Source organism: Caretta caretta, chromosome 23 (assembly GCF_965140235.1).
Source record: "Caretta caretta isolate rCarCar2 chromosome 23, rCarCar1.hap1, whole genome shotgun sequence".
In the NCBI taxonomy this organism is placed as follows: Eukaryota; Metazoa; Chordata; order Testudines; family Cheloniidae; genus Caretta; species Caretta caretta.
The window spans coordinates 14,778,205-14,801,424 of NC_134228.1; the positions used below are offsets into that span (position 1 = coordinate 14,778,205).

General features: G+C 61.4%; 2 protein-coding genes across 4 annotated transcripts; one reads left to right on the forward strand and one right to left on the reverse strand.

The window, feature by feature from the left end:
* Positions 1-912: 912 nt before the first annotated feature.
* On the reverse strand, positions 913-17,748 carry SMC1A (structural maintenance of chromosomes 1A). Of its 2 annotated transcripts, none has more exons than XM_048832698.2 (25): positions 17,622-17,748; positions 16,429-16,617; positions 16,224-16,336; positions 15,904-16,107; positions 14,798-15,036; positions 12,176-12,434; positions 11,656-11,796; positions 11,311-11,393; positions 10,761-10,968; positions 9,871-10,056; positions 8,759-8,938; positions 7,307-7,453; positions 6,907-7,044; positions 6,410-6,526; positions 5,649-5,755; positions 5,332-5,473; positions 4,933-5,078; positions 4,398-4,551; positions 4,096-4,206; positions 3,410-3,566; positions 2,852-3,006; positions 2,410-2,561; positions 2,096-2,165; positions 1,734-1,844; positions 913-1,455 (listed from the first exon to the last, which is right to left on the reverse strand). In XM_048832698.2, exons 1-25 carry the CDS (start codon positions 17,728-17,730, stop codon positions 1,372-1,374), a joined length of 3,702 nt encoding a protein of 1,233 aa, XP_048688655.1. In that variant the 5' UTR covers positions 17,731-17,748; the 3' UTR covers positions 913-1,371. The 2 variants fall into 2 exon arrangements, with proteins under 2 accessions (XP_048688655.1, XP_048688653.1); XM_048832696.2 differs by lacking the exon at positions 17,622-17,748 and adding an exon at positions 17,113-17,254.
* On the forward strand, positions 17,729-23,033 carry RIBC1 (RIB43A domain with coiled-coils 1). Of its 2 annotated transcripts, none has more exons than XM_075122578.1 (8): positions 17,729-17,888; positions 19,161-19,285; positions 20,070-20,151; positions 20,591-20,926; positions 21,352-21,470; positions 21,697-21,924; positions 22,043-22,209; positions 22,467-23,033. In XM_075122578.1, the coding sequence occupies exons 1-8, from the start codon at positions 17,729-17,731 to the stop codon at positions 22,546-22,548; spliced, it is 1,299 nt and encodes a 432-aa protein (XP_074978679.1). In that variant the 3' UTR covers positions 22,549-23,033. The 2 variants fall into 2 exon arrangements, with proteins under 2 accessions (XP_074978679.1, XP_048688657.2); XM_048832700.2 differs by lacking the exon at positions 17,729-17,888 and adding an exon at positions 18,029-18,239.
* Positions 23,034-23,220: the final 187 nt, after the last annotated feature.

A 23,220-nucleotide genomic window follows, 5' to 3' on the forward strand; every position in this document is an offset into this window, starting at 1 on the left:
GGGAAAAATAAGTTCAAAGGTTATGCCCACCCCCATGTATACCCTCCCCGCCCCCCAGCCAATAAGTGTCTGCTTGGGCCTTGTTACCACAGAAACAAAATGCAAATAATGTTACTGCTAATTAGGGTTTTAACCCTTAAACACTACAGTTAACTGCAGAGGGAGGGCTCGCCCGATGCAGCCACCTCTGGGGCAGGGCAGCCGGGGAAGAGACCCACATACCACCACCCGAGGATGGCTTGCTGAGCACTTCTGGGGCTTCTCTCTGGGGACACCCCGATTGCCCCACATGCTCCTACCCCTCGCAGCTCAGCATGATGATAATTGACTCCAATCCACTCTCCTGTTTCAGGGCGCCAGGCGGTTGCCTGGAGGGGTCAGGCAGGTTATTTGCTCCGTGTCCCCCCCAGGCTGCCCTGGCACCCGGACAGCGGGCGGGGGGCTCTGAGCCGCTCCAGGGCACCGGTAGGGGAAGGTCAGACGAGCAGGGAGCTGGCAGCACCTGGCCGGTCTCACCTGATTTCCTGCCACCACCCAGATCTAGGCCAGGGTTGGCACTTTCTGCTACCCCTGTACCACGCCTGGCCCACAGCTCCGGGCCCTGAGGGCTGATGGCTCTGGTCTCAACCAAGGGGGGGGGGGGGGGGGGGGGAGTCAGACCCACAGGCCCAGCCTCCCCCCCATCTTCCTAACAGACCCCAGTATCCCTCCACGTCAGATCAGCCCCCCCATTTTGGCCACCTCCCCTCACAGGCCCCTGGCTCGTATCCGGGGCCCCATCCCAGGGCACGTGCCGCCCTGGCGGGGAGCAGCAGGGGGATACACACACAGCAGCAGGTCTGATCCCTTCCAGCAGGGGGCGCATGTATACACAACCCCGCACCCCAAAGATTGACCTACTAGCCATCCAGGGAAGAGGAAAATCTGGTTTATTTTGTTGCAGAAAGACACATTCCACACACACACACAAACACACACACACAGAGAGAGAGACAGGACTCGAAAAGCAACAGCCTGGTGATCCCTCCGCCACCCTACCCTGCCCTACCCCCTCCCCCCAACTTCTCCCCTAATTCCAGCCCTCCCGGGGCTAAAACTTCCAAGCCTGATTCCCCGGGGGCTGGTTTTAAAAAGCAAGTTAAATAGCATGATTCTAAAAAGAGCATCGGAGGGGTGCGGGGAATTGAGGGGCCCCCCCGGGATAAAACCGCTACCCTCAGTTTTGTGGGAGACAGGTAGCCCCCACCTTAGAGACGGGGGGGTTAACAGGCCCCCTCGGACTGCACTGGCAGAGGCAATGAAATGGTTAAAATGGGGATGGGGGTTTAACCCATCACATCCCCCCACCCCCCATGGCAGCGTCCGGCCGTCTTATTGCTCATTGGGGTTCGGGTTGGCATCGGGGTACTTGGTGAGGTCAAAGGTCAACACTTTGCTGATCACGCAGTCCCCTTGCTGTGGAGAGAGGGAGGAAAAGGGGGGGGGGTCAAAGATGGATCAAAGGGGGGGGTCACTTCCCCCCACTCCTCCCTACTGAATATGTGCCCCCCCACTTCAGGCAGGGCCTGTGGTCCGTGCCGCCCCACCCCAATGCCCTGCCCTCCCCCCGATCCCTGTGCCCCTGGAAACAGGCACCCCGACAGCCAGGCCTCCTGGGCCTCACCCCCGAGGGCTGGATGGATCGGACAGGGCCCCAGGCCCCAGCAGAGAAGTGGGGGGCATCCCCCCCGTACCTCGGGGTAGACCCCGATCAGGCTCTCGGCCTTGGTGTAGAATTCCTCCTTCAACGAGATGACGATAGCCTGGAAGTTGCAGGTGGACTGCTCTTTGATGTAGTTGGCCACCTGTGGGGGGCATCGGGGGGGTCAGTGGGGGTCCCCTAAAACCCCCAGCCCACCCCCTCCCCCACAGACCCCATCCCCAGACCTTCCCCCCAAACCCTCTAAGCTACGGGGGCGGATCAACGGGGCACCCCCTTCATGACCGCCTCCCCCAAACCACTTCCCTTTCCTCTACCCGCCTTCCCCCCAGCTTTCCGCCCATCACATGGCCCACGGAGGCCCCTCACTGTTGCCCCCCTGCCAGCCCCACACACCTTCCCGATATTGGTGTTGTCCAGCGCGGCGTCGATTTCATCCAGCACGAAGAAGGGGGCGGGTTTGTAGCTGGGCAGGGAGCAGAGATGAGGGGGTGATGGGGAGTTTGCCAATGACCCTGCCCAACAGCCCCCTGCTCTCAACCACTGTACCCCACTCCCCTTCCCAGAGCAGGAGAGAGAACCCAGGAGTCTGGCTCCCCCCCCCGGCTCTAACCACTAGATCCCACTCCCCTCCCAGAGCCAGAGAGAGAACCCAGGAGTCCTGGCTCCCAGCCCCCGTGCTCTAACCCACTGGGCCCCAGCGTCCCTACCTGTGGATAGCAAACAGAAGGGCTAAGGCTGCTACAGTTTTCTCCCCTCCGGACAGGTTGTCCATGGGCCGGAACCGCTTGCCAGGGGCCACGCAGTTGTAATTAATTCCATCCAAGTACGGCTCTTCGGGGTTCTCCGGGCCCAGGAACGCCTACAGAGGGGATGGGAAGGGCAGTAAGGGGGTGGGGCCCGAATGAGGGGGAGCCTCTAGCCCCAGCATCCCCACTTTCAGATTAAAATCATACTAAAGTCTCTAGCCCTTATGACTGGGGAGAAAAGCTCAAAAGGCAACGGAGCCTGAGTCTGCCGAGAGCCTGAGCCCATCGCTCGCAGAGGTGTGAGCTGCCACATGCATCTCAATGGGGATTAACTCCCAACCCAATGTGGGGTTTGGGCGGAGTCACAGAGGGTCCCAGATGGGGCGGGGGGCACAGAGCTCACCTGGGCGCTGCTGTTCCGCGACAGAGCCTTGTAGATCTCATCGATGTTCGTGGCCACGGACTCGAAGCAGGCGTTGAACCGGTCAAATCGCTCCTTCTTGATCTGCTCAAATGCCTGCTTGGCCTTCTTGGCGCGCTTCCGGGCCGCCTCAAACTCTGCGGGGTGGGGTGGGGGTGGTGAGCGGGAACCCAGGTGTCCGGGCTCCCGCCCCCCTTCTCTAACCTACCAGATCCTGCCCCCCTCCCAGAGCTGGGGAGAGAACCCAGGAGTCATAGAATCATAGAATATCAGGGTTGGAAGGGACCTCAGGAGGTCATCTAGTCCAACCCCCTGCTCAAAGCAGGGCCAATCCCCAGTTTTTGCCCCAGATCCCTAAATGGCCCCCTCAAGGATTGAACTCACAACCCTGGGTTTAGCAGGCCAATGCTCAAACCACTGAGCTATCCCTCCCCCCAGGAGTCCTGGCTCCCAGCCCCCCCACTCTAACCCACTAGACCCCACTCCCCTCCCAGAGCCAGGGCGAGAACCCAGGAGTCCTGGGACCCAGGCGGCCGGTACCGTCGGAGGTCTCCTGGAACTTGTCCCGGACGCTCTCCAGCTTCTCCATGGCCTTCATGTTGGGGGCGGCGATGCGCTGGAGGACGCTCTGCTGCTCATTCAGCTTCTGCTGCAGCTGGTTCATCTCCTGCTTGATCTCGTCTTCCGCCTGGGCGTCCTGGGGGCGGGGCAGAAAGGGGGGGTGGAGCCAGCCACTCTCATGCCCCGCCCACCGCCCTCCATGGGCCCATCCAGCCCTTTATCTCGCCTTCCCCCGGATCCATCTCCCGGGCCTCAGAGGATGGTGCAAATCGACAGTGGGGTGGCCTGGAGGGAGGAGACTTGAGAACCCTCATCCATTTTTACCATCAAGTGATCGTCTCCATGGAAACCCTTGCTGGCAGAGGAACCCTCTTCCCCCCCGCCCAGTGGCAGGGAGTCCCGCAGGGTCGCTGTGGCGGGATCTCCAGTGGCGGGGAGTCCCGCAAGGTCGCTGTGGCGGGATCTCCTGTGGCGGGGAGTCCCGCAGAGTCGCTGTGGCGGGATCCCTAGTGGCGGGGAGTCCCGCAGGGGAATCCCGGCAAGGTCGCTGTGGCGGGATCCCTAGTGGCGGGGAGTCCCGCAGGCTGCTGCCCACGGGAGTCCCACCCCCAGGCCCTGTGCGCCGGGATCTCCAGTGGCGGGGAGTCCCGCAGGCTGCTGCCCACCTTGAGGTCCTCGGACAGGTCGCTGTAGTCGATCTCGATCAGGGCCTCCCGGGCGTACATGTTGGAGGTGCGTTGGGAGCTGCTGACGGGCTCCTCGCCGTGCGCCCCACCCTGGGGGGAGACGGAGGTGAGGGGAAGGTGAGCGAAGGAGGGAACGGGAAGCACAGAGCCCTCCCCCTCACTGCCCCATAGTGCCACTCCACTCCCCGCTTCCCGTAGCGCCACGCCCCCCATTCCTCCAGCCCCCATTTGTGCCCCCGCTGCCCCCCCGCATCACAGCCAGTCCCCCTCCCTTCCCCCACCTCCTCCTGGCTGATGTCGTCCATGGTGCCCTTGGAGAGGGGCAGTTTGATGTCCTGCATCTTGCAGGCCTGCAGCAGGTTGTGGCGGTCGCTACGCTTCTGCTCCAGCTTCGTCTCGATGGCCGTCACCTCCTTCTGCAGGTGGGTCATTTCCCTGCGGGGAGGGGGAGCGGGCCCGGGGTCACTGGCTGGCCCCGCCTCCAGTGGCCCCGCCCCCTTCCCCACTGGGGGGGTCTATCATTCACTGGCCCTGCCCACTCTCCCAGCCCCACCCCCACTGCGCCTGAGTCAGTGGCCCCGCCTCCAATGGAGAGCTACCATGGACTGGCCCCACCCCAAGGAAGCTAGATCACTCACTGGCCCCGCCTCCAGTGGGCATCTACCATACACAGGCCCCACCCCACAATGGGCCCAGGTCACTCACTGGCCCTGCCTCCAATGGAGAACTTCCAATGCAGTCCACTCCACCACACCGACATGGGGCGGGGCCAAGTGGAGACTGGCTCCCTGGCCCCACCCCCTGGCTGTCACTCACTTGTTGGCCCCGCCCAACTTCTTGCGGATCTCCTCCATCTCGTGGTTCTTGTCGTTGACCTCGGATTTCTTGGCCAAGTGCTGGTTCTTCAGGTCCTGCAGCTGGGCCATGGTCTCGTCGATGATCTTCATGTGACGCTGCTCCTCCTGCACAGGGGAGGGCGGAGTGAGCCCCGCCCACCAGGACCAGAGCCCCGCCCACAATGCTCCTGGGGGGACAAGCCCCACCCACCACTGCCCATATGGCTCCTCTTGGACAGGGGGAGGAGGAAAGAGCCCCCCTTCACACCACACCCCAACACTGCTCTTCCGGGGTAGCTGGAGAGGGAGCCCCACCCTTCAACGCAGCACCCCCATGCCCACCCCCCCTCAACACCTCCGCCCCCCCCCTGCCCGGTACCTTCTTGAGCTTCTCGATCTCGGCCTCATCCTTCTTGACGGTCTGCTCCCACATGTGCACCTTCTCCTGGTCCTCCTTCAGCTGGTTCTTCTCGAAATCCAGCTGGATCCCCAGCCGCGTCTTCTGGTTCTCAAACTCCAGCCTGGGGACCGGGGGGGGAAGAGTCAGAGTGCAGGGTTCTCCTGTCCCCCTGTCCTCTCTAGGGGGCGCCGGCTCCCATCCGGCCACAGGGCAGGGACTGGCTGGTTCAGGGGGTAGGGAATGGGGCCTGGGGCCTGTCCCCTCTAGGGGCCGCCAGCTCCCCTCCGGGCCGGTACCTTTTCTTGGCAATCTCGTTCTGCCGCTTCACTTTCTCCTCCTCGAACTCCCGGATGTTCCTCACCCCGATCTCCCGGCAGAACTCCTCGAACACCTCGTCCTCCACCTGCCGGCGGGGGTGGGGGGTGTTGCTGTTAGACCCTGGCTGGGGGGTGCCCCTTCCCTGGCCCCATTGGACAGACCCAATTCTGGGTCCCGAGCTACCAACCTGGCATCACCCAGGAACTTCGAACACCCCGCACAGCAAACTGATCTCCCCTCCCTTTCAGCAGCAAAACACCGGCAGGAGCAGAGCCACAGACTACAACCCCCAGGATGCAGCACGGGAGTGCAGCAGGGCAATGCCACGGGGACTACACCCCCCACAATGCACTGCAGCAGGGCAATGCCACGGGGACTACACCCCCCACAATGCACTGCAGCAAAAGAGAGCAAGGGACCAATGTTATTTTGACTACATCCTCCACAATGCATTGCTGCAGAGCAATGCCACATGGACTACACCCCCCACAATGCATTGCAACAGCTTATCCTCAAACTACATGCCCCCCTATAATTACCACACCAGGCCACCTGGCAGAGTGTAACCCCCACAATGCATTGCAGCAGGGGACAGGCCTAAGCAATGCCACAATGTGTGGACTATGTCCCCCACAACGCACTGCTTCCAGGACACGATGCAGACTACAACCCCCACAATGCACCACTTCCAGCATGCAGCAGACTATGCCCCCCCACGTCCAGCATGCCTCAGGCTTACCTGGTTCATCTTCTCCTTGAGGTCCTTCATCTCCCGCTCCCGGCTCTGGATGATTCGCTTGATGTCGTTGATGCGGGGCCCAAAGTTGGCCAGTTCACTCTCCAGCTTCGACTTCTCCTGCGCGGGAGGGTGTGGGGGGTGTGAGATGGGGGGCAGAATACCCAGCTGGGGAAGCAGCCTACCTTCCCCCCCATCGGCCATTTCCAGATCCCCTTACCCTAGCAGGCCCCCCAACCCTACCCCCACCCGACCGCAGCAGGCCCACAGCAGCCCCAATCTTGTCCCCCCACACCCCAGCAGGCCCCGCATAATCCCCCATGACTTTTTACAGCCCCAATCCCCACCTGGGGAACATCTGTCCTGGAGACCCCGCCAATGCCACCTCCCAGAAACAGGTGTCTGAGGGCAGAGACTCCACAATCCATTTAGCCAGCCCCCCTCCGAAGAACGGCCAAGTCGATAGCAGTAGCCCAGGGGCAGTCGCTTTACCGCCGTACCTGGAGGTTCAGGGCGAGGTGACGGGTCTTGGTCTGTTCCAAGTCGCTCTGGGAGTATTTCAGGCGCATCTGCAGCCCGTGGGCTTGGGATTGTACCTGCCGCAGCTCAGCCTCTTTGCGCTTGGCCTTCATTTGCTCCTAAAAGAGAGGATTTTAACAACAGCCTGATGGCTCACCCGCTGCTGAGATGCAGCCACCTCTAGGGCGGAGCAGCTGGGGAACAGCCGCACATAACGCCGCATGGAGACGGCTCACCCGGCACTGAAATGCAGCCACCTCTGGAGCGGGGCAGCTGGGGAACAGCTGCACATACTGCCACACAACGCAGAGCTGCCTAGCTCCCAGCACTGCCTGCCAGGAGAGCGCCCCCATACTGGATCCAATCCCCAGCGTCCCTCACCTTTAACTCCTCTGTCAGCCTCTCCTTTTTCTCCTTCAGTTTATCCACGGCCTTCTCGTCCCAGCGCCGGGCCTTGGCCTTCAGGTCGCTGGCGCCTCCGGAGATCACCCCCGACTTCTGGAACAGGGTGCCGTCCAGGGCGACCGTCTGCAGGGGTGAGAGCACGGCAGGTCAGGGCGCGGCTCCTGCGATGCACCGGGCACGGCCTCCTGCCCCCCGATGCGCCGCAGCCGGGGCGAGGTTCAGGGATATCGTCTAGACGGCCTGGAAAGGGGCTGCAGCGAACTAGGGACACCGGGGCTAGATGAAATGACCATCAGGTGGGCAGAAAAAAACTGTCCTCAAAGACTACGGGTCGCTGTCAAACTGGGAGGGCGCATCCAGCTCCCGAGGGGCTTGGTCCTGGGGCCGGTGCGATTCGACATTGTCACGGACGATTCGAGCGAATGTGTGGAGAGCGGGCTTATGAAATCTGCGGCTGAACCAAGAGGGTCGCCAGCCTTTCGGAGGGCGGATTAGAGCCGGGGTCTGAATTCAGCAAGATGGCAGGGAGCCAGGACGCCTGGATTCTCTCTCCAGCTCTGGGAAGGAAGTGGGGGTCTAGTGGGTTAGAGTCTGGCGGGTGGGGGTGGGAATCAGGATTTCTGGGTTCAGTGTCCTGGGTCCAGCTCGGGGCACCGCACGTGGAGGAAGATGGGACGAAACTGGAGAGGGTCCGGGGAAGGGCGACAAAGATGATCCGAGGTTTTGCAAACCCGACCTAGGGGGAAGAGGCTGTGACATGGGGCGTGTTAGTCTGGAGAGCGTGGGGGGTCCTGGGGGCTGATAACAGGCTTCAGAGCCGCGAAGGGCTGCAGGAAAGCGGCCAGGATCAGCTGTTTGCTGCGCCCACTGATGGCAGGACGAGAAGCCACGGGCTTTATCTGCAGCAGGGGAGACTGAGGCTGGCAAGCAGGAAAAGCTTCCCCGTTCGACGGGGAGCCAAGCGCTGGAATCGGTTCCCAAGGGGGGTGTGGAAGCCCTGTCATGGGAGGGGGTTGGGCAAACCCCTGCTTGGGTGGCCTAGGCTGACTCGGGCCCGTCTCGGTGCCGGGGGGCAGACGGGACACCCTGTCGAGATCCCCTCCAGGCTCACTTCTAGTATTCTGCCATGTGGCTCCGGCCCCTGCAACGCACCAGGGTGGGGAAGAAAGCCAGGGGCGGGGGGGCTGGGAACCCAGACTCCTGGGTTCTGTCCCTGGCTCTGAGGGAGTGGTGTCTAGTGGTTAGAATAAGGGGCTGGGAGTCCAGACTCCTGGATTCTCCCCCCAGCTCTGGGAAGCAAGTAGAAGGGGCCTAGTGGTTTGGGGGCAGGGCTGGAAGCCAGGATACCTGGGTTCTCTCCCGAGCTCTGAGAGGGAAGTGGGGGTGTTTAGTCGGTTGGGAGGCAGGACGCCTGGGTTCCCAGCTCACCTTGTGCCTCTGGTGGCCCCCGAAGGCAATGCGCCGGGCGTCCTCCACGTTGTCACACACCAGGGCATTCCCGCAGGCGTACTGCAGGGCCTTCTTGATGTGGGGCGGCTCATAGCGGATCACGTCGATCACCAGTTTGGCCCCCTTCAGCTCCCGCAGCTTCTCGTCCGTGGGCTTCACCTGCGGGGGGAGGGGGAGAGATCGCAGGAGATTCCCGGTGCAGTGGGGGGGGGGGGGGGTGATCACAGAGCCAGTGGGGAGAGGAGAAGACAAGCACGTGGGGAGGGGCGGGGGGGGAGCGCCAGCCAGGGACCCCTTGCTACCAACTGGCAGAGCCCCTGGGAAACACGCGGCCAGCTAACACTCCCGGGGTCACCCATCAGCACTGGAAATTAGGCACCCCCTGGCAGTGAGTTCCCCAGGTTGACTGTGCGTTGAGTGAAGGAATATGTTAGCTCGTTTGATTTAAACCTGCTGCCTGTTAATTTCAGCGGGTGACCCCTGGTCCTTGTGTTACGTGAAGGGGTGAATGACACGTTGTCCACGCCAGTCCTGAGTTTAGAGCCCTGTCATATCCCCCCTCAGTCGTCTCTTTCCTAAGCTGAACAGTCCCGGTCTCTGTAATCGCTCCTCAGATGCGAACGGTTCCAGACCCCCAATTGTTTCCGTTGCCTTTCTCTGTACTTTGCCCCAATTCTAATATAGGTTTCGAGAGACGGCGCGCCCAGATCTGCCCACAGCATTCAAGGCACCATGGATTTACACAGCGGCACGGTGATATTTTCGGTCTTATTCCCCATCCCCGTCCTATATCCAAGCGCCTATTTACGAAGGAAAGACAAAGGCTCGGGTGGGTACGTCCCAGGCTGCGAAGAGCCAGGCCGTGAGCGGTCTCGTGAAAGGGAGCCCCAAGCGCTGGAGGGGTCTGGGGGGAGCTGGCACGGGCTGGGCGTGGATCTGAAGGGGAGTCGGGTGGCTGGCATGGGTTGCTTTGCGGGGAGCATATCACAGAGGGGCCAGGCACTCGGGGGTCAGCGTGTGCCTATCGCCGACAGGGGCCGAGAGGGCAGGCGGCAGGGGAGCTGCAGGTGGGGAGGGGAAGGGGGGCTCACCTCCAGGTAGTCCAGGGGGAGAAAGGTCTCCGGCTCGCCCCGCTGCTCCTTGATGTACTGGATGCAGTCCCGGCCCGTCTTCTCCGAGTCCACAATGATGGCGTCCATGTTCTTGCCCAGCACCTTGGTGACAGCAATCTGGTATTTCTTCTGTGTGGGCTGGCAGAGGTCGATGAGCCGCCCGTACTGTGTGGGGGGACAAGGGAGGGACAGGGGGTGAGCAGGGCAGGGACCCCCCACTCCCTGCTGGTCCAGAGACCCCCCATCCAAGAGCCCCTTCCCAGAGACCCGCCCCCCAAATCCATTTCATTTCAGAGACCCCCTCACCCCTCCTGTTCGAGACCCCCAAATCTCACAGCCTCTTTCCAGCGACCCCCAAAATCTCTCCTGTCCCAGAGATCCCCCACCCCTCCTGTTCCAGACCCCTCCAATCTCCCAGTTCCTTCTCAGAGACCCCCAAAATCCCTCCTGTGCCAGAGACCCCCCAAATCTCAGTCCCTTCCCAGCCTCCTAAAAATCACTCACCCCAAAGAGTCCCCCACCTCTCCTGTTTCAGACATGCCCCCAAATCCCTCCTATTCCCAAGACTCTCCCCCAACTCCCTCCCATGCCAGAGACACCCCCCCATTCCCAGACACTGCTGCAATCCCTCCTGTCCCAGAGCCCCCCCAACCCCTCCTGTTCCAGAGACCCCCAACGCCCCCATGAGCTCCCCAACCAATGGGAGACCCCAGCAAGCCAACAGTCCCCTCCCAGTTGCCCCTCTCCCCCCAAAATTACAGAGCCAGAGACCCCCCCCCCCCGCCACCTCTCTCCCCCAGGCACCTGGCCCCACCCCCCATGCGCCAGGGGAGCCAGCCCCCCATAGATCGCCTCCCCCCGCCACGCACCACGGAGCCGGGATAGAGGCGCTTGATGCTCTCCATGATCTCGGCCTTGCGCTGCTGGCGGCTGTTCTCCTGGCGGTCGATGCGGGCATCGCCCAGCTGCTCCATCACCTGGTTCAGCTCCTTGTTGATTTCGTCAATGCGCCGCTTGGCCAGCTCCACCTCCTCCGTCAGCTCCCCCTCCAGCTTCTTCTGCTCCTCCAGCGACTGCCTGCGGGGGGCGCCGGCGACTGCTCAGGGGACCGCTCCCCCCAGTACCCCCTGCCTGGGAAGAGTGTCCCCATCTCCCCCAAGTACCCGCTGCACGGGGACCGCGCCCCCTGCTGAGCCACCCACCTTGCTCCATGCAGCAAGCGCCCCCCAGTACCCACTGCCAGGGGACAGCACCCCCCGCCAACCCAGCCCCCGCAGCACACTGCCCCCCCAGTACCCACTGCCATGGGAACACCCCCCTGCCGAGCCCCCCGCTCCCTGGTCCTGATTGCCAGGGGAGAGCGCCCCCTGCTCAGCCCCCGGAGATAGCGCCCCCTAGTGCCAGCAGGGCGGGGCGTACTTGCTGGTAGCGATGTACTCCTCCAGCTTCTCAATCCGCTTCTGATTCTCCTCTATCTCCCGCAGCTTCTGCTTGATCTTGGCCTGGGGAGGAGACGCAGCGTGAGGTGGATGGACAGACGGACGGCTGCGCCGTAGACGGGGGCAGGGTGGGTTGCAGGGCCTGCTTCCGAGCCCAGGGCTTAGACATCAGGAAGGAGCTCATTAGCCTCTGGGCTCGGGAGGGCTGCACCGAGAGGGAGGAGCTGAAATTGGCGACAGGGGCGGGCGGCGTGGGGAGCATGCCCAGGGGATCCCGGCAGTGCGGGGAGAGAAAACTGGGGAAGGATCCTAGGTCCGGTCTCACCTCGGTCTCCACTTTCTTCCTCTCCTCCAGGTCCAGCCGGTCCTGATCCGCTTTCTGGTCCCGGTTAAATTTCTCCAGCTCCTGGGCCAGTGTGGCAGCTCTTTTACTGGCCTCTTCCTTTAGCCGGTGATATTTCTTCACCTGCAAGGGGGAAGAGAACAGGACAGCAACAGCATCAAATCTCAGCTGCAGAACGACACTGCACGGGGAGGGGTCGCTTGGCACTGAGATGCAGCCACCTCTGGGGTGGGAGAACTGGGGAGCCGCAATGCCACACACCAATTTAGGACAGGAAATGAAAGAAAATCCTGTCTGTAACTGAAACTGCAGCTGGCTCATTCTGGGGGGGGCAGAATAGGATCCCCAAGGTCAGAATTGACCCAGATGCCGGGGTTCACACTCCAACGCCTCAGAAAAAAGGATCTTAATAAATACAGTGGTTCAGGGCATCATCCCTAGGCAATCTCTGGCAGCCTAGCCCCCAGCCCCGCTCCCTGCAGCCCAGCACCCCACCCTGTACCTGGTTCTCTTCCAGGGTGAGGTCTCGCCCCTGGCTCTGGCTCTCCTCCTCCATGCGCTCCTCAAACTCCTGCCGAGCCTTCTCCACCGACAGCATCTCCTTCTCCAGCTCATCCATGTCACCTTTGCGCTTCTTGTACTGCTTCTGGGCATTCTGCAGGGACTTCTTGGCTGCCTCCAGCTTCTTGATCTTGTGAGAGGTGTTCTCCTTGGCCTTGATGTACTGAGGCCGCTTCTGGTTCAGCTCGGAGTCCTTCTCCCTGGGGAAGTGGGGGGGCACCATGGGTTACAGATCCCCACCCGGCTCTAGGCTGTGCCTGTAGGATCCTAGAACATCCAACTTGGACAGCCCACCTGCTCCATTCTAGATTACAGCGCTTCTAAGGTGCATTTCTATGCCATTCTAGACAACCCAACCTAGACAGTGTCAGCTTGATTGTGCTAAATCATGTTTCTAGATCATACGTAATGTTCTAGGACACCCAACCTAGTCAGTGTCACCTACCTCATGCTAAATCACCACATTTCTAGCTCATACATGATGTTCTAGAACAGGCAACCTAGACAGCGTCACGTTCTTTGTTCTGAATCACCCTGTGTCTACACCATACATACATAATGTTCTAGGCCACCCAACCTAGACATTGTCATCTGCCAGACCTGTGTATCACTGTGTTCTAGACCATACACCTGTAGTGTTATAGGCCACCCAGCCTAGCCACTATGACCCTGCCTCATTCTAAATCACTGTTTCCAGAGTTTACATTCATATAATTCAAGGCCACCCAACCTAGACAGTGTGACCTGCTCCATTCTAGATCACCTCATTCTGGAGCAGTGGTTCACAACCTGTGGCTCGCTTCCAGCCCAATCAGCACACAGCTGCATGGCCCATGTGAAATCCTCAGGGCCATACAGATAGTATATATAGTGTGTGAATGCAGCCCACATAACACAAAGAGAGCTGCATATACGACCCACAATGGTAAATAGCTTGAGAACCACTGTTTTAGATAGTATATTCATACTACTGTAAACCATCCTACCCAGACAAGTATGCTCTAGATCACCTGAGATGTTCTAGATCAACATTTCTGGAATCTATATCCATCCCGTTCTAAGCCACCCAACCTAGACAGCATCACCTGGCCTATTCTACACCCCATTTTCTAGGATACCAGAGTGGCATTCCAGGCCATGCAATGCAGACAATGTCATCAGCCTGATTCTAGAGTGCGCATCCAAAATGATGTAGACCACCCACTCTAGACACTGTTACCTGCCACATTATACATTACCTTGTTCTAGAGCATATGACCATACTGTTTCAAGTCACCCAATTTATAGTTCACCCACATTCCTGCACCATCAGCTCCTGTTCTAGATCAGCCATGATTCTAGAGGGGACCACGACCACCGTCATTCTAGAACAAGCCCCATTCCACACTGTTCCACCACCAGTCCCATTCCAGAGAAACCTCCATATACCACACCCATTCTAAACTACACTAATGTGGAGCTAGACTGACTTAACCTCCTCGACCAACCACCCCTTGTTCTAGACAATGCAATGTTCTAGACCATGCTACTGAGATCAGAATCACCACTCTACTAAATTTAATCACCTCCTTCCAGCCCAGGACATGTTCTAAACCTAACTCCATTCTAGAATGTAATGCGACCCTGCTGGCTTCAGCCAACCTTACTCAAACCATACTGCTGCCCCATACTTTGGTTCAAGACCTAACTCAGTTCTAGACCATCCTTCCAAACCATCCCTCTTAAAGACTATACAGCCGCTCTCAGCTCTAGACCCAGTTCCTTTTAGACTGCACCCAAGATGCCCAAGACTATATCAGTATCCCCTCATTCTAGATTGGGCTCCTTACCAAACCACAGCACATGCATCGGTCCTGCCCCCCACTCCTTTTCTAGAATCTTACCTCCAGTTCTACAGTGCAGCCCTACCCCCGCTCCTGTTCTAGTGCCCCACAGCGGTTCTAGAGTATAGCCCACACCTACTCATGTTCTGCCATCTAGCTCCCATTCGAGAGTAAGACTCTGCCTGTAGTGTAATATCCCATTCTAGAGCAAAGCCTTCACCTGTTCTAGTGCAACCCATAATTTTACAGCACAGCTGCCCCCTGATGAAGTGAGCTGTGGCTCACGAAAGCTTAGGCTCAAATAAATTGGTTAGTCTCTAAGGTACCACAAGTCCCCCTTTTCTTTTTGCGAATACAGCCTAACACGGCTGCTACTCTGAAACCCCTTTCTAGTGCAACCCCAGGTTCTAGAGTGCTGCACGTACCCACTCATGCTCTAGAACAAGACCCAGCTGCAGTGTCCTCCATCCCATCCTAATGTGCTAGACCATGCTCTAGACCAAGAAGGGGAAGGGCCATTCTAGAGCTCACAAGAGCTAGAGCCCTTCTCCTGTTCTAGAGTGTGCAGTGACCTGATCTAGAAACTTTAGTCCTATTCTGCAGTGCACTGGTCCAGATTGTCTTCTTACTCCAGTTCTAGGTCATAACAGCACCCTCTTGCTCCAGTGTCTTCCAGCCCCACTCTGGAGCATGGTCCCCTCCCGTTCTAGCACCCAAGTTTTACAGCATGCTGCCCTCACTTGATCTCCTTCTCGATCTGCTGCTGCTCCCTCATCATTTTGCCCAGCTCCTTCTTCTTGTCCTTGAGCTCATCCTCCACCTTGTCCATGCGCTTCTTGTCCTTGTCGATCTCCTTGTTCTTGGATCCCAGCTCCTTGTTGAGCTTCTCGATCTCGGCCTCGTTGTGGTACAGCTTGAAGAGCTGCAGCTGGACCTGGGCCCGCACCACCTCGTCCTTCAGCCGCTGGTACCGGTCCGCCTGCCCAAGTCATGTGTGCAGTAAACACCAGGTCGGGGGAGATTCCCACCCCACCACCTCCTCCCTCTTCTGCCCTGGCCCATTGGAAACCTCGCAATACCTCCTCCTCCTTCTGCCCCCCAACCACCCCTGCAGATACCACCCTACTCCCTGCAGATACCTCTGACGCAGGCCAGTCAAGGGATCCCACTCCACCCTCTACCCCCACCCTGATATCCTGCCCCACGCATTAGGGATCCTGCCCCACCCTTTACTGCCTCCAGAAATCCTGTCTCCCCCCTTCCTCCCAAGACATTCCTCCTTCTCTGTCCCGCTGAGGAAACCCCACTCCAGCTCCAACCCCCACCTGAAGATCCCACCTCCCGCTCCTCCTGCTGCCCCTGCCCTTCTAGATTCCCCTCCCTACCTCCCAACCCCAGCCCCTGCTCCACCTTCTTCTTGTGTGCGCAGCCTCATCCGCCCACCCCCTCATACACTAGGGCTCCCCACAGGCTCCAGAAACTGTGTCCAGCCCCCTACTCCCCATGCCCTCCAAATCCCAGACAGATCCACCGCCCATTAGAACCCTCTCACAACCCCCACTCCCCACCCTGCTCCCACCCAGCCCCCAAGCGCCCGTCCACTAGAACCCCCCTGCGCCCCAAGACTCATCCAATACCTCCCAGATGCCCCACCTGCTAAAGCCCAGCCATCCCTGAAAACACGTCACAACCCTTAGAGACACCACCCCAGCCCCTATATCGCTGTCCCACAGCCCCTACCCCCACTAACTGCTCAGAAAGACTATCTCCTCCTGCCTCCCACACACCCAGAGATTCCACCCCACCTCGTTCTTCCCTGCCCCACGGGCCCAGTGAGCCCCCCCACCTCCTCTTTCTCCTGTTTGGCCTCCTTGCGCTCAGCCGCGATGTTCTTCTTGCGGTGGTAGTTAAACTGTGTGTCCTCCTCGGCTTTCACCATCTCCTTCTTGCGCTTGTCGTACTCCTGGGCCAGCTCCCCTGAGCGGCTGATCTCCTCGAACAGCGCCGTGCGCTCCTTGGGGTTCTTCATGGCGATCGACTCCACCGCTCCCTGCGGAGAGTGGGCCAGGGCTGGGTTAAGCTCACAGACCCAGCCCGGTCTCTATCCTTTCCCCCCTTCTCCCCAGCCTGGATGGCCCCACAAGCCGTGCACCCCCTGCCCCTCACCTGGAAGACGAGAAAGTTTCTGGCTTTGATGAGGATCCCCAGCTTCTCCAGCTCCTCGCTGTACTCGCTCAGCTGCACCACTTTGTTATTGATCTTGTATTCCGACGAGCCCCCTGCAAGGGATGGCGGGGTCAGTCCCAGCAGCGCCGGGGGCGAGCCCCCCGCGGCCCAGCCCCTGCTCCCCAGCGCCCGCCCCGGGTCTCACCCACGATGACACGGGCGAAGGTGCGGTCCTCGGCCCCGTCCTCGGAGTACACCATGCTGACGAAGGCCCGGTTGGCGGCCGGCTTGCCCACGGGCGCCCCGTGGATCAGGTCCCGCAGCGTCTTCACCCGCAGGTTGCTCGTCTTCTCGCCCAGCACAAAGCTGATGGCGTCCATGAGGTTTGACTTGCCTGGGAGAAAAGGGGGCGGGTGCCTCAGCGCCCTGGGGTGGGGCGGGGCGGGGCTGGACCCCCTGGGGCGGGGCGGGGCTGGGCTAGGCGGGGGGGGGTGTCTCAGCCCCCTGGGGCGGGGCTGGGCTAGGCATGGGGGGGTGTCTCAAAGCCCCGGGGCGGGGCTGGGGGGGGTCTCTGCGCCCCGGGGCAGGGCCGGGGGGGGACCTGGACTGTACCACGTGCCTTTCAGGGAGGGTTTGTCCTCAGGACTAAGCGACCCCTCCCAAGGGGGGTGTTGGTCAACGGCCCGCACCATCCCCCCTTCCCCCACACGGGGGACGGGGGGGGTCGTTCTGCCCCTTCCCCCACACGGGGGGTGGTTTCCATGGACTGTACCATTCCTCACTGGGGAGTCCCATGGATTGCCCTGCCCCCCATGGGGGGGTGTCCATGCCCCCCACTAGCAGCCCCTCCACCACAGGGACATGGCGCCCACGGACTGCCCCACCCCACCTCTGTCCCTCGCATGCGGGGGGCGGGAACAGTCCCACGGCCTGAACCATCCCCCACGGTGGGAAGGAGGGTCCCGCGGGCCGTGCCACCTCTCGTAAAGAGGGGAGATTTCCGTGGACCGCACCATCCGGGTCTTCCGTGGGCCGTACCACACACACACCCCGTGGGGGGGGCTTCCGTGGGCCGTACCACCCCGCCAGTGGGGAGGGGGGTTCTGTGGGGACGGGGGTTCCACGGGCCGTACCACAGACACCCCGTGGGGGGGGGCTTCCGTGGGCCGTACCACCCCGCCAGTGGGGAGGGGGGTTCTGTGGGGACGGGGGTTCCACGGGCCGTACCACAGACACCCCGTGGGGGGGGGGCTTCCGTGGGCCATACCACTCCGCCAGTGGGGAGGGGGGTTCCGCGGGCCGTCCCACCTTTCGTGAAGAGGGGGGTTCCGTAGGCCCCCAGCGGGGAGGGGGCTCCCGTGGGGCAGGGGGAGACGCGGGCCGCACCATCCCACTTACCGGAGCCGTTGGGCCCGATGATGGCCGTGAACCTCCGGAAGGGCCCGATGATTTGCCGCCCCTTGTAAGACTTGAAGTTCTCGATCTCGATCAGCTTCAGGAACCCCATGGCTGGGGAGCTGCGGGGGGGCCCGGGGGGGGAGGGAGGGCTACGGCGGCCCGCGCCGGACACGGGGCCCGCGAGCGGTCGGGCGGGAATCGCGGCTCGGCCACAGCCACCCCCCTCCTCCCGGAGCCGCCAACAGAGCAAATCTCGCGAGAGTTCAGGTAGGAGGGGCTAAGGTGGGCTCGTTTGCAGAGAGCGCGCGGCTCCTTTCCGTCACCAGGCCGCGATTCAGAACGAGATTTGCATAGCAGCGTCACGCCTCCTGGGGCAATTTGCATATAGGGTCCCGCTCCCGGCGTTTTCTCCGCGCTGATAGGGCCGCGCCTCAGAGCCTGATTTGCATATCGTGACCGCCCTCTGCGCTCCCGCCCCGCTGATAGGCCCGACTCCGTCATTTCCATAAAGGGGCGGTGGGATGGCACCAAGTGGGAAGGGGGAAAGGGAATGGGCTGTCCCGTTACCAGGGAGACCAGGCTCTAAACAGAGAGAGAGAGAGACGGGTGGGGGCTTCGGTGAGTAGGAGCCCGGCAGCCAGAGGGCGAGGGGCCAGGGACCGAGGTCAAAGGGTAGGGAGACGGGGTCAGAGGTCAAAGGGCAGGGCGAGGGGGTCGGGGTCAAAGGGCAGGGAGGGGGTCAGAGGTTAAAGGCAGGGAGAGGGGATCACCACGAGGGTGCTCAGAGGCTAAAGGGTGGTGTGAGGGGGTCAGGGGTCAAAGGTCAGTGCAAGGGGGTCAGAGGGTTAAACGGTACAGTGAGGAGGTCAGATATTAAGGGGGAGAGGGGTCAAAGGTCAGGGGAGCACCCCAAAGGTAAGAGGTCAGGGGTCAAATGTCAGTGCAAGGGGGGGCCAGAAGGTTAAAGGTTACAGCAAGTGGGTCAGATATAAATGGGAGAGGGGTCAGAGGTCAAAGGGTAGAGTGAGGGGGTCAGAGGTTAAAGGGCAGGGAGAGGGGGTCAGGGCAAGGGTGTTCAGAGGCTAAAGGTGGTGTGAGGGGGGCCAGAGGGCTGGGGGAGGGGACCGGGGGTAAGAGGGCGGGGGGGGGGTCAGGGCTTAAAGGGTACATTGAGGATGTCAGATATTAATGGGAGAGGGGTCAAAGGTTAACAGGGTGGGTGTGGGGGTCAGAGGGTAACTTGCAGATAGGATGGGTCAAAGTCAGAGGTGGGGGCAGAGGGTAAAGGTCAGGAGGCAGATTCCCCATGTCCAACCCTCAGCTTCGGGGACCCCAGATTTAACCCCCCCTCCTGCCAGAGCAGAAAGGTTCCCCCCAGATCTTTCACAGCTCCACAGGAACCAATGCCCTGATCCCCTCCACTGAGAGCCTGGACTCCTGGGTTCTCTCCCTGGCTCTGGGAGGGGAGTGGGGGTTGGTTGGTGGGCGGGAGCTGGGAGCCAGGACTCCTGGGTTCTAACTTTCTTTCCTCCCACGTAGGCGCCAAGATGCACAAAGTGGACCTACTGCTGGAGACCAAGGAGGCGGCTGCCCGCGAGGCGCGGAGGGAGCGAGAGAAGCAGCGGCTGAGCCGCATCTTCAACTCACGCCACCGCACCATGGGGGTGAGCCCCGCGGGGACCCGCTGCGTCCCCCAGGGGGTGCAATGCTGGGAGAGGGGCTGGATCTGAGCCCTCCCCCCAACCGGAGCCCAGAGCAGGAGCAACGGCTGACCGGCAGGGAGGGCTCTCACCTACACAGCTCCCGTGTGCTACCCCCTCCAAGGGGCATTTGGTGCCCATCACCTGCTCAGTGCTTGGCCTCACCCATCTGGGTATCAGGGAGCCCTGACAAAGTTGGGCACCATCTGCTGTGGAACAAGCTGAGACCCAGCACCTAATTTCACTCAGAGGCCACCTAGCGGACACCAGACAGGAGTGAATGGTTTTTAGATCAATGGTTCTCACACTCTTGTACTGGGGACCCCTTTCACACAGCAAGCCTCTGAGTGCGACCTCCACCCCCATAAATATATTAAAAAAGTGTTTTTAATGTAACACCATTATAAATGCTGGCAGCAAAGTAGGGTTTGGGGTGGAGGTTGACAGCTCACGACCGCCCCATGTAATCACCTCACAACCCCTTGAGGGGTCCCGACCCCGAGTTTGAGAACCCCTGGTTTAGATTGCAAGCCTGGGTTCTGTCCCCGGCACTGGGAGGGGAGTTGGGTCTGGTGGTTAGAGCGGGGACTGGGAGCCAGGACTCCAGGGTTTTCTCCCTGGCTCTGGGAGGGGAGCGGGGTCTAGTGATTCGATGGGCGAGCTGGGGAGTCAGGACTCCTGGATTCTTTCCGCAACTCTGGGAGGATTTTTGCCTCCTCAGTAGCTCTCCCCTGCCCTTCTCCCCAAGGTGGACATGGAAGCCCTGAGGAGTCAAGTGGAGGAGTGGAAGCTGAGAGTGGAAACGGAGAAACGCCGGGATGAGACCTATGGTGAGAACACTGGACAGTCCTGCCTCGCCCACCCCTTTGATCTCTGGGGGAGGTGCCCCTGAACCCCAGCATCAGAAAACAATGCGTGGGGAGGAGTAGGCGAGTGAGCTGGCAGGACAGTGGGGGTCCTCTGTCTCTGACCAAGATGAGGACTGGCTGTGGCAGGGAAATCCCAGCTATTCCAGCCCTGGTCTCTCCAGCAGGGGGCGCCATGGGGGTTGGGGCAGGAGAACGGGCTCAAGATGGGGGGAGATGCCCACTACTCCAGCCCTGGCCTCTCTAGCAGGGGGTGCTATGGGGAGTGAGACAGGAGCACTGGCTGCTGGGAGGGGCTCCTTGCTACTCCAGCCCTGGTCTCTCCAGGAAGGGGCCCTGTGGGGAGCTGGGCAGGAGCGCTGGCTGGTGAGGGAAGAGGGGATCTGACCCTCTTTCCCCACAGATGCCGAGCAGGTGCTGTGCGACCGGGTGGCACAGATGCTGGAGGAGGAGGAACGTCAGAGGGTGCGGCGCCTCCACCAGGCCGTGCAGGAGTTCCGGGAGCAGGAGCAGCCACCCCACACCCGGCGGGAGTGGGACCTGTACAACCCCGAGGGGCTGCGCCTGGACCGGCCAGCCCGGCTCAGCGACTATGACCCACGCTGCGGTCCTGCCAGCCTGCAGCGCTTCGCCGGCGAGGACCTGGCGCTGCCCACCCGCCGTCGGCTGCAGCAGTGCCGCAGCCTAGAGGACCAGCGCGCCGAGCGGCAGCGGGCCCGAGCCAACGCCCAGTATGCAGGTGGGAGCATGAGCACAGATCTAGTGGTTAGAGCAGGGGGAGTGCAGTAGCTGGGACCCAGAACTCCTGGGTTCTGTGGGAGAAAAGTGGAGTCTAGTGATTTAGAGCAGGAGGAGGGGGCTGGGAGGCAGGACTCCTGAGTTCCTTCCCTTCACCCGTCTGGGAGAGGAGGGTGGTCTCATGGTTAGTGCAGAGAAAGCTGGGAGTCAGGACTCCTGGGTTCTACGGAAGGACAGTGGGGTCTAGTGCTGATTAGAGTGGGGGGAGCTGGGAGTCAGGACTCCTGGGTTCTACGGAAGGACAGTGGGGTCCAGTGCTGGTTAGAGTGGGGGGAGCGGGGTCGAGTGCGTTAGATCAGGAGGGAGGAAGGACTCCTGGGTTCCCAAAGTAAAGCCACTCAGAGGCTCTGTGCACTGTCCTGGCAGACACGCTGGAGGATAAAAAGCGGGTGGAGCTGGATCTGCGGGCACAGCAGCTGGCCCAGCTGGAGGAGGAGTGCCGCCGGGCCAAGGATCTTGCCACGGCCGACTACAACCGGGCCCAGGTAACTCCCTGGCCACCAGACGGGGACCAGGGGGGTAGGGGCTGTGGAGCCGGCAGACCTTGGCATGGGTTGGACAATAGGGCTGGCTCCTCCGCCCTAGGGGATTTGTAGGATACCAGGTCTCACCTGCTCCCTTGCCCTGGTGGGATGTCAAGGCAAGACCACTCTGGGGCTGAGGGGGTCCCCACACCTGGGGCTCAGGGGCAGGTCTCCTCTCTCCCCCCAGGCAGCGGAGGCGGCGGAGCAGCACCGGCTGGCGTGTCAGCGGGAACAGGAAGACAACCAAGCCGAGATCCACAACCACCTGACAGGGCAGCTGCTGACAGAGGATCCAGCCATGGCCGAGAGCCTGCTGGGGCCTCACCGCATCATCACCGACCGCTGGAAGGGCATGAGCCCGAAGCAAGTGGAGGCCGTGTGGAAGGCCCAGGAGGAGCAACGCCGGGAGAACCAGGTCTCCAGAGGAAGGGAAGGGAGGGATTCCAGCAGTGGGGAACGTGGGGAGCGCAGCCCAGTGCGAAATGGGGCACCGTTCCCCCCCTTCACCTGCCCCTCTCTCTGCCCCACCGCAGAGGCTGCGGGAGGCGGAGCGGCAGCGGGAGGCTGAGTGGGAGGCGCAGCGGCAGCTGGCAGCCCGCGCGGCCATGGCGCTGGAGGAGAAGGAGCGCTTGTCCCGGCTACAGCTGAGGAAAGGCCTGGATGCCTACAACCAGCAGCTGGCACAGGAGCAGAGGGCACAGTGAGTGCCCCCCCTAGGGTGGGGATGGGCCCTGGGGGGCTGGGCTAGGGATCCCTGAGGAGCAGGGCAGGAGTGGGTGCAGGAAGAGGTGGGGCTACATGAGGTGCGGAAGCAGGAGGGGGAGAGATGGGGCAGGGGCAGAAGTTGAAGGGGCAGGGCTGGGGCTATATGGAGGCGGGGCTAGGAGGTACAGATTACCGAAGGGGTGGGGCCAGGTGAGTTAGGCTGGCGGCTAAGCCCCGCCCTTTGTCTTGCAGGCAGCAGTACCTGCAGAGGGAGGTGTACACCAATCCGCCCAGCGCCCAGTACCACCTGCAGTTCAACACCAGCAGCCGCTAGGCCCAGCCCCGCTGCACCAACTTCGAAAACCCCATGGACCACCCCCGCCCCAAAGGGACACGCCCCATTCCCTGCCCCACCGAGATATACCCAATCCCCACCCCCTGCCCCAATCACTACCCCCACCCTGCTGGAACATTCCCAATCCCCAGTTCCCTACCCCACGGGACACGCCTAATCCCAGCCCCCTTCCACACCGGGATACCCCCAATCCCAGCCCCCTGCCCCAATCACTATCCCCACCCTTCTGGCACATGCCCAGTCCCCACCCCCTCCCAGGACACAACCAATCCCTGCCCCAAACACTACGCCCACCCTGCCAGGACACACCCAATCCCCCCATGGACACCCCTGCTGCCGGGACACACCCAAGGCTCTCCCCTCCTATGAGCGGGACGCTCCCACTCCCCCCTTGCAGAGGGGATCTGACACTCTGCACTGTTCCTTCAGCCACAGCGGCATCCAATAAACCCTCATGCCCCAAAGCATACTGCCCCCCCAAGTCTGTAGGGCAGGGCAGGAGAGTGCTACACACCCTTCCCCGCATGTCCCTCGCAACCCGGCCCCTGCCCTGCCCACACCGCCCCCAGGCGAGGGCGGCAGTCAAGGATGGGAGAGGAGTTGGAATTCGTGGTTACAGCCGGGAGCTGGCAGCCAGGACTCCTGGGTTCT